At 40.7% G+C, this 10,482-nt stretch overlaps 1 protein-coding gene across 2 annotated transcripts; it reads right to left on the bottom strand.

Moving 5' to 3' along the window:
• Nucleotides 1–974: 974 nt before the first annotated feature.
• LOC125510491 (protein YABBY 2-like) lies at nt 975–8,260 on the bottom strand. Of its 2 annotated transcripts, none has more exons than XM_048675690.1 (6): nt 8,020–8,260; nt 4,771–4,893; nt 3,920–4,046; nt 2,204–2,252; nt 2,034–2,109; nt 975–1,335 (listed from the first exon to the last, which is right to left on the bottom strand). In XM_048675690.1, the coding sequence occupies exons 1-6, from the start codon at nt 8,089–8,091 to the stop codon at nt 1,225–1,227; spliced, it is 558 nt and encodes a 185-aa protein (XP_048531647.1). In that variant the 5' UTR covers nt 8,092–8,260; the 3' UTR covers nt 975–1,224. The 2 variants fall into 2 exon arrangements, with proteins under 2 accessions (XP_048531647.1, XP_048531646.1); XM_048675689.1 differs by having other exon boundaries at nt 2,204–2,255.
• Between the last annotated feature and the right edge of the window lie 2,222 nt (nt 8,261–10,482).

Raw genomic sequence — 10,482 nt, forward strand, 5'->3', positions numbered from 1 at the left:
CAAATTCCGTAACGAGGCGCGAAATTGGGCATTAGCCGGAGCAAAACACTTGCGTAATTTTATGCCAGGATAAAAAACATTTGTTTTGGCCTTCAGGCTTGTAAACCTTGTTAAACTTCTCCGTATTTAATGTATGGGGTTTATCTTTTGCCCTTTTCAAAAAAATCTTGATCATAAATTTAACCAAGAAAATGTGAGTTATATGTCAAAAATCAACCGTTATGATGTGTAACTCATATTTCGTTGATCAAATTGAATATCTACAGAGTACGTTCATGGTTTATGAATAGTAAAGCAGTGAGTATTTTACATAAGGTATTAGTACTCCCTCCGTTTCATAATTATTGTCATGGTTTTAGTTCCACGGCAAGAATTATGGAACAGAAATAGTAAATCAAACTCTGTAGCGCAAACCACGTGTTCCTGTGACCCTAGCGGCATACTGTAAGAATACAAAATACGGGTACACATTGGAAATTTGTAACTAGATGTTGACTAGAATATTCTAGTGATAAATCATCTTCCTGTACTACTTGCCCTCCAAGTTTGTACCTCTATATGCACTCGCCCCTCGAGGCTCAGTAGTCATACAAGGACGCATGTATGAGCTAGGGATTATCCCTGTGAAAGGCGGTAACTTAACGAGAGAGTAGACCATAATGTTGTGCCATTAATATTAAATTTGCCACTTTACCTTGAATGACATTTGGATATAAAATCTTTGTTGATCCATCATATAACATCCATCAGTTTCACGTTTTACATTAAGGACATGGGTGCTACATATAAACGTCCATTTAGTCTTTATGGGAGGCTTAGCTTTTTGCACCCCATGATGCTGCATTCTTATATGGTTCAGTATATAACCGAATGCAAATCAACTGGGTAATAAATGTATTGCATTTTCTAGGTAAGGTTATTGAGGATGGTTGAAGTGACCTGCACTAGCCAAACCAAATCCTAATACAGACATGTTCAAGCAAGGTGATTGTTTTCAAGCAATTAAATAACAAACTAGCGATCAAGGGGTTTATTCAGACGCCTTTTATATGCATGGACGTTAGCTAGCTAGCTGCATACACTTCCCATATGCCTCTTTCTCACTTCATGCATATCACTCGCTCATGATCTATGTACTCACTCACAAACTGATTCAGAAATTAACTTAGGTTTTCCTTAGGTTACTCACAATATGAAAGTATCATGCATATAGGAATATATGTCTCAGTAGAGACCTTGAACTTTCTGGGGGATAGGCGCCGTGATGGCCTCGTCCAGCTTCTTGCTGCTCTCATTGGAGCCTAGCCCGAAATGAATGTTTGGGAAATGCGCCCACTGAAATAGAAATAGGCAGAGTTATATAAATTCACAGTAGTTTTTCATATCAATTGTTTCTGGAGAGATTCAGCATAGATATGGATTTTAGTAATAAATACTAGGATCCGGACCCCTCTGAAAGTATTTGAATATTTTTAAACATAGATAATCTGAATTATGCCATAATTTTCCGTGTGTGTTCAAACATGCCCTAGAAATGGCGCAGTTATATGCTGTAGTGTATGATATGGCAAAAGCAAATGGTAGAGCACCATGTAATATCTAGCAATTAATATGTTGTTTCTTTAATCAGCTGTAACGTGTAATTCTTACACCAGAAGGATTCTAATGCCAGTAACACTATGGGTAAATTTTTTGTGGTCGATCTTAGCACCCCTAAAAGTTTTTTTATACTTTTCATAGCTGGTTTATTCTCTCTGTTACTCTATGTGTAGATCAAATTTGAATTTGAAATTCTGTAGGATTATAGACACCTATCACATTTTTTTAAAATCGCAACTTTTTATGGATGCTACCGTGCAGTGGTAGCATGGTACCGCCCCAAAACTAGAACATTTCTCTACACAAGACATACATTGAAACTCCTATAAGATCAATATGCATAAATGATCAACTGTGAAGTATTATGACATGCACATGTGTGAAACAGTGGTAGTAAAATAATAGCCTATGTGTTATGCAAAAAATGTACTAACATTCTTTGCTGCGGTGCTGAAGGCTTCTCTGTGGCTTATGTCAGGGTTGTTTGTTTTTATCCTTCGTATCTCCTCCCTGCAATTGATGTGCCAAAATCGAATTATTAGTACAACGCAGCGCAGCTTAATTGTTGTCAGTGCAAGCTTGGAATTGATTGATTAAAGCTTACTTAATAAATCGGTTATACGCTGAAGGAACCCGCTGCCTCTTCTCAGGAGCTGCTGTATGCATGTAAAGGTTCACCAATATAAACTTAATCAGGAGCTAACACTTTACATGTATATTACTCTCAAATCCATCACTGAATATTATGCAAATACGAAGTTATTTACTTTCCCTTTCATGAATATATAGTTACATTCTGCGGTACAATGTTATTTGGTTCTGAATGACAAAGCTATGAACTCCTATACGAGGTATATATAGAGTTATTTTCCACAGAGGTATGCCCATCATACATCTTGAATGGCAATGCCAAGTTTCTTAAATAAATTAAGTAATGCTGTATGGGATATCTAAATTTCATTTCTCTATTCCTTTTCCATATAGAGCTGCGTTCCTGTTTTGTTTCTAAATATCAAGCACGTGAGATGTTTCAATACAATATTGTAGTTTTCACAACAACAAAAATACAATATAGTAGTTAACCAACACCGACCTACCATGCATTAAGTTTTTTATTTTCTGAATTAGTATCACTGTAGAACAGAAAGGCGCGCATATCTCATCGTAAATATGTAATATCTCCAACTTCCTAAAACTGTAGAAGGAACACCTATCTTAGTTTTGAAGTCGGTTTTTGCCACACCGCGGGACAATGTGGGTGTTGGAACTTGCCCTCAGGATCAATCACATCAAATCACGACGAACACGCACATGAAAAACTCTGGCCAAAATCACGACGGTGTTACAACTTGATAGAACAAAGCATAGCCGGCTGGTGCGTATACACACACACACACAGCCAACACCACCGTAAACTAAGTCCTAATCAGACCCAAACTACTAAACCTACTCAGACACAACCAGGATACAATTCCTAACCGGACTCTCTAATCACCGGTTACCTTGAATACTATTGACTGCCTATAGGAGACGTAGGAACTAGTCCTACACAACACACTAGCTAATCCTAACACGGACACAGCCTAACACAACACGCTAGTCCTACACGGTGAATCAAATAGATTTGATTCGCGTTATAAGAGTAAAAATTCTGCGGGTCCTTTCCGCTCTAATCAGATAAAGGGGGATTTCTCTAGTCAACCAGGAAGATCATGAAAAATAGACCAATTTGATTTCATTGTCATTCCATTTCCCTAATATGTGGTTCTGAATGCATTAGGCGGAGCCCTTTTTTCTATTAAAATTCGTTCAAAACAAGGACTTTGAGCCTTCTTATGGACTATATCTTACCTCGTACAGGACCAAGGCATGTACTACATGCGTGTTGCCCAATACTAGCATAGTCCAAACTAAAACTAACTAATTAACCTGCTAGAGAAGATTATTGCTAACAGTAGGTTAGTTTATCGTAGGTTGCATGAACAATTTAAGCCGATATATCACCAGCTCTGTCTCTCACATTCGGTCTAACTAGGGGCGACAATCTTCACTTTTCGATGCTCTTCTGGAGATCAACTGCCGAGTGCCGACACATGACCAATGAAACCATTATATCCATGCGGCAAAAACACTCTCTAAAACCAGTCAAAGAATATATATTTTTGCACTGGTTTCACAAGTTAGCTTCAGAGTCCATCATGGTGTAATCTTCAGACCATAGTAATTCATCTATTTATGTTGGTCAAGAGGGCAAAAAACAAAGTTTTGGTTCACAAACTAAAACGTACAAATAGAACATATATATATGCATTGGTCTTACGTCTCATGTGGAGCATATGCTCTTGGTCACTTTTTGTTGAGAACATCATTGGCATCCGGTATTTAGAAGATGTGCCATAGTCCGGGTAATTTCCACGAAAGCTGATATTGTGGGCCTTGAAATTCTCCTGTCACCAAGTCAAGTAATTAAGTTAATTCATTAAGTTGAAGCATCATTATGGAGATGAAACCCAGAAGAACATTAGGCTAAAGCATCATTTTTGTTGTTGTAAAAATGGATTCATACTTCATAGTATATTTAACTTTCAGTATAGCACACCATATAATACAAAGTAACATATGTTAACAGTACAAACTGTGCAAGACTCTTGCTCAAAATCAGTAAAACTAGAACGACGAACCGTGCATGCACGACACTAAAGATGTGCCATTCTTCCATGTGAGCTTTAATACTCTTTCCTGTGAGCAAACAGTGTGCATGCTGTAGTTTGTCTTTACTGTATAAAGTGTTGAAGCATGACATGACCCATGCATGCACGCTGGCTTTTCTCTCCTACAAAGCTAGAGTATCAGTTAGGGTAAGCTATGCTAGGAGTTTCGTTTGGCATCTACTACATGCCTCTCCCTTCCAGTAGGAGTACTTACCATTCTTTCTACCCCCTATGGTAACACAGATACAAGCAATGCAGTAGTAATTAATTATACGGGTAACATGTGAAATGAGGAATTTCTGAAAAATTTGTACACACTAGGCATGATAATTTTATCTGCAAGACTAGCATATCTATATCATTTTTGTATAAGAGTGATCTAATTAACGATGCCAACCATTACAACTGCTTTGAAAAGTACGCGTAAAGTTCATGAAATATTAGTACTATTCATGTCAACCTGGGAATGATCTTGCACAGGTGGCGACTGGATTAATCCCCTCAAGTTCACCGACAGCAGGCTCGTGCAGTGCCCGCAACGGACGGTGACGATGTTCAGCATGCTATTACTTGGAACACTGACCTGCAGATTGATCATATGTAAGGGGACACAGTTGTTGGGTTTCCTGAGTTAACTAAAGCTGTAAAGAATATGGGCAACTGAAGAAAATTACTAGTTGAAACCAAACAGCAAAACAAGACAAACAAAAAGGAAGAAACATAAGAACAAAATGACCAGCTCTCTCTGTGGATGAAGTAACAAATGCTAAATTCCAAAGAAACATTTTCAAAAGGCTGGAGCAGATCTACACACTCATATATGTTGATATGCACACAGCCATAGCTTTTTGCTCTCTGAACATAACCAGGATTTCTCTCTCTCTCTCTCTCTCTCTCTCTCTCTCTCTCCCTCTTTAATTAACTCCTGCCTGCTGTAAAACAGTCGCTCTCCATGACTTTTATCAGGGCTCTGCAACCTGCAAGCAGCTGGACCAAATCAGAACTAGGGCATCCTTTTCCAATGCCTGCCAATTGGTTGCCACCTTGCCCTTTCCATTTTCTTTTCAGATTTCCTTGTTGAGTGCCCTGGCCTGCAACCAAACCACAACCTGAAGAAGGACCATGTCCTAGCCGTGCTCACTTTGTTTGATTCCTCACAGCCTTCTTTTCTGGGGGCACTCACTCCCATAAGAATGACTAGTATAACCAAGTGAGCCAAATGCATCTGCAAATGATTGTGTTTGCTGTTGCTCGCATGAAGGGAGTTGGCTCAAATCACACTCCATATCTTGAGGTGCTTTTTTCGAGAAAAATGTGTGCACCTGCAAATCACACCCCATCTCATGCTCTCTCTCTCCCCCATTATTGTAGAGAAGCACAAATACTATACATCCTGAGGGCGTTTCCTTAGAAAAAAAACTGATAATGAGTTAAAATTGTCACACATGCATGCATGCTCTTCTAGTACCATCATTTCTGCTCCATGCTCAGTTCAGTGCAAAAAGGATTAAAGATCACAGCAAGAAACACTGTACTGTAGGAAAGAGAGGAAGATGACAGCGACGGTTCATGCAGAAGGCACTTCACGCGCGCTAGCTAGCCTTAGCTCACGCTCAAGCATACACTGTGCATGGTACAGCTCGTAGTGGGGCATGCAGGTGTGTGAGTGTCTGTCAACAAGCTAGATCCATCTCTCCTTTTGAGCTAGCTCTCAAGGGGAGGGGGGAGAGAGAGAGAGAGACGATGATCGAAGACGGCATGCACCTGGAGAGGCGGATAAAGGCAACATCTTGTGGAATTATTTCAGGATGAACATCAAATGATCAGTTTAACGTTCAGATTTGGTGGGTGGGAGATTTATCAGCTGACCGGATCTCTTTTTCATCCTGATTGCTAGAGACCAAGACGGCATTACTTCAATGTCGAAGTTCATATTGATAGTACTTGTACCAAGCATCTGCACATATGGACGAACCACACACTGAAGAGATATTGATAGCACTTGTCGCCTATGCAGAAGCTGAGTGGAATAGGTACAAACACACTAATGATCGATGGCAAGGACAAACTAAATCCCAAAATAAGGGAGGGGGGAATCTGAGGTCTCAAGCTCCTCTGTCAGTAGTAGTACTAGTTGCAGTAAATTTTGACAAGTTTCATGCATCACTGCAAGGTGCAAACAGAAAAACAAAAGGACATGGAGAGTGAGAGAGGCAGGTCTTCCAATAAGTCCTTCGAATCAAGCTCGGATTTATAACCATCAATTTTCCAATTTAGATTCGCTTTTATTTACTTCTACTTCCACTTCGACATCTGATAAACTCTTCCACACAAAACCAAGGAACAAAGCACTTTGTAAACATGACAGAAGAAAAACCAAGGAAATCAACCGAGACAAAGCACAGCTGCACAGGAGCATGGAGAAGAGGAAAATAAATATGAGGACAGGAAGCATCCCTTGCTTGGAATTTCTTGCTGGCAACTGGCAACTCACTAGCTAGCACAGTATGCCACTGTTCCTCTATTCCAATAAATAAGTGAATACAAGGTGTCTTGATGTTGCGAAGGCATTAATTCTAGCGTAAACTAATACTCCCGCGGAAAAACGTGACTTGGTTCAGATGAATAAAAAATACCCAAACAAGTGATTAAATTGAGATCAATAACTTGATCCCAGCAACATTACCCCAACATTGAATTGCTACTGAGATCATTAACTAATTAAACTTGCTAGCTTTTACAAATTATATTGACACAAATATTGTAATTTCGCAGGTCTTTGTGTGCTTTGTGTTTAAGGTGAGGAGGGAGACATGAGATGGTTGAGCAAATTTTAAATAACAAATACATCAGTTAATAATACGCCGAAACTACGTTGTTATTGCATGCTCCGTCTTGCAAATTCAAGTAGAAGAAAAGTATACGCACAAAACCCATAAATTGCTTTAGATAGTTAGTTAGAATCAAAACCATTAGAAGACATTAGAAGCGATGGTGCTCTATAAGCCATGTAGTGCTTGTTCTTGGAAAAGAAAACAACTAATATGCACAGTAGTACACAGCTGCAGCACAATAGGTCATGAAAGCTAGCAAGAAATCCACAAGTTCGAGAGACAATGAAAGCTAGCCATATCTTGACTAATCTTCCCATTATCCGTCGCAAAAAAATAATAATCTTCCCAGTAAAAAGAAGAGACCATGAGGGGATACGTATCGGAGAAAATTAAGAAGCAACAATTGGATGATGCCCTAATTAACGCAGATTCAGGATTGACTCAGCGATATCAAATCAGACACACCCATGTACAGGGTGGACTAACTCAACTCAAGAGAGCCATGCGTATGTGCAGATGTCCATAGATTCGATGAGAAGATTGCAAGAAGAGAAGCGGTTCGATCTGTTCTGACGATTATGTGTTGGCCTTGGCTCTCTTTTCAAAATCCTAACGAATTAACAAACAGAAAGTAGGGAAAGCAAGAAAACTCTTGAGCTGCATGCGGGCGGCGAGCAGAACAAAAGCAGCCCCCCGGCCGGCGAAAGGAAGGAGAAACAAATCATAAATCTCTCTCTGAAGCCTTTTCCAGCAAATCTTTGAAAAAGGACAAAATCCAGCAAGAAACTCGATAGATCGTATAGAGTTACTAGTTGCACGCATCTCTCCTGCTTGTAGATCTGCGCATGAAAGAGATGGAGGGAAGGGGAGATTACCGCGAGAATTGTGTTGCAGAAGTTGCAGTGCACGTAGCAGACATGCTCCGGCGGAGCGATCTGTGCCGACATTATTTCCCTTGCGGACGTAGCAAGATACCTCCGCGAATAAAAGAAGGGGAGGGGGGAGAGGATGAGGAAGACGAAAGAAGGAAGATGGAGAGAAGAAGAAGGAGAAGTGAAGGACCACGTACTAGTGGCCACAGTGCCGTCTGATATTTATATCAGTACAACGTGTAAATACAGAAATGTAGAGAGAGAGAGAGAGAGGGAGGGAGAGAGAGAGAGAGGGAGAGAGAGAGAGAGGAGCTTGCTAGTGGTGCAAGCAGGAGCGGGAGGTGTGCGTGTGGGGGACGCTTTTTGCTGGTGTCGCCCTCCATCGCAAGGACAGTTGATGACGGTGGAAATGCAAATATCACTATTAATTATTTTAGCAAGAAAATAACACTAGTATTGAAGTTGGGAACTCCCTCTTTGTGCCCATGGAAGGACGGGCTAGGTAAATTTCGTACCGTCTTCCATTTTGCAACACAAATCTTCACCGGCTAAATCCGACGACATTGTTTTGCAGCAGTTTTTTTTTTTTAAAAAAAAGAGGGGGCTCCCCGGCCTCTGCATCAGAGTGATGCATACGGTCTTCTTATTAACCAAATAAAGCAGTGCCAACATTGTTTCAAGGTCTCCAAAAGTAATAAAAAAGCAGAGAAGGCTCACACAGAGCCCAGCAAGGCTAGAAACACCAACTAGGCACGAAAAGACGCCACAACCGGCTGGCTAAAAATAAATAGATAAACTAGTTGCCTATCATATTACATGACCGCCATTCAAACCGGTTGAAGATATCCCGAGCTACCATCTCCCAACGGAAAGATCGAGTAACCAAAAGCTTCCTGGCCTCCATCGGAGTGAGTAGCGACCACGAACGGATCAGTGCCGTGGTTCGGAAGATAACCTGCAAAAAACGGATACGTGATATTCTGTTAAAAACCAAATCATTTCTGCAAGTCCAGATAGTCCACAGCAAAGCGCAAACTCCAACCCGAATGTGTCTCGCTAAGTCAGGCTCAATCCCATTAAGCCATGTCCCAAATAATGCGTTGACAGAATTCGGTGGATTGATATTAAAAGCAATGTGGACCGTCCGCCAAAGGACTTTGGCCAACGGGCAATCAAAAAAGAGGTGTCTGATTGTCTCATCCCGATCACAGAAACTACACCTTGTAGGTCCTGTCCAATTACGCTTTATCAAGTTGTCTTTGGTTAAAATCACTTGTTTATGAACAAACCACATAAACACTTTTATTTTCAAAGGAACTTTGACAACCCAAACATGCTTGGATGTAGGAATGGAGTTCGAATTAATAACATCAATATACATTGATTTAACTGTGAATACTCCAGACTTAGTCAGTTTCCAGCGTAATTCATCGGGTTGTTGAGAAAGCTGAACGTCCATCAGTCTCAAAACTAGACGGAGCCATTCTTCTCAATGATTGCCTGCTAGCGACCGTCGAAACTGAATATTAAGGGGGATAGGTTGAAATACCGATGCGACGAACACCTCACGTCGTCGGACAATACGGTACAAAGACGGATATTGGATGGCCAAGGGTGTATCGCCGAGCCAAGTATCCTCCCAGAAACGTGTACTAGCACCGTTTCCAACAACAAACTTCATCCTATTAAGCAAAGATTGTTTGACTTTCATCAGTCCTTTCCAAAAAGGTGAATCAGTCGGCCTGACTGTGGCCTGGGACAAAGTTTTTGTCTGGAGGTAGTTGCTTCGAAGGATTTGAGCCCACATAGCATCATTCTCCGATGAGAGCTTCCACAGCCACTTGCTAAGAAGGCATCTGTTCTTGACTTTTAGATTCTCAATACCAAGACCCCCTTGGTCTTTCAGTCTACAAATGATATCCCATTTAGCAAGCCGATATTTTCTTTTAAACTCATCACCCTGCCAAAAGAAACGCGATCGATAAAAGTCCAGTCTTTTCCTAACACCAACTGGGACCTCAAAGAACGATAGGAGAAACATAGGCATACTCGTGAGCACCGAATTTATCAGGATTAATCGGCCTCCGTATGACATGAGCTTACCCTTCCAGCAACTCAGTTTCTTCTCAAATCGGTCCTCTATGCACTTCCATTCTCTGTTTGTCAGCCTACGATGGTGTATTGGAATACCTAGGTAAGAGAAGGGTAACTCTCCCAACTCGCACCCAAACAATTGCCTATAAGCCTCCTGTTCTTCTTTGGCTCTACCAAAACAGAACAGCTCGCTCTTATGAAAGTTAATCTTTAACCCAGTCAATTGTTTAAATAGGCATAACACAAGCTTCATATTTCTCGCCTTGGTCAAGTCATGCTCCATAAAGATAATTGTATCATCGGCGTACTGAAGGATGGATACACCTCCATCAACAAGATGAGGTACCAATCCACCTACTTGACCATTTTCCT

This window comes from Triticum urartu, chromosome 5 (assembly GCF_003073215.2).
Source record: "Triticum urartu cultivar G1812 chromosome 5, Tu2.1, whole genome shotgun sequence".
NCBI classification, from domain to species: Eukaryota; Viridiplantae; Streptophyta; class Magnoliopsida; order Poales; family Poaceae; genus Triticum; species Triticum urartu.

Excerpts from the sequence above, each read along its gene's own strand:
- LOC125510491 (XM_048675689.1), bottom strand. The coding sequence starts at position 8,091 with ATGTCGGCACAGATCGCTCCGCCGGAGCATGTCTGCTACGTGCACTGC. Across the intron at positions 4,047-4,770 it reads CTGTGCAAGATCATTCCCAG|GAGAATTTCAAGGCCCACAA; the intron begins GTTGACATGAAT and ends ACTTGGTGACAG. Across the intron at positions 2,256-3,919 it reads GCATATGCTCCACATGAGAC|CAGCTCCTGAGAAGAGGCAG; the intron begins GTAAGACCAATG and ends ACATGCATACAG.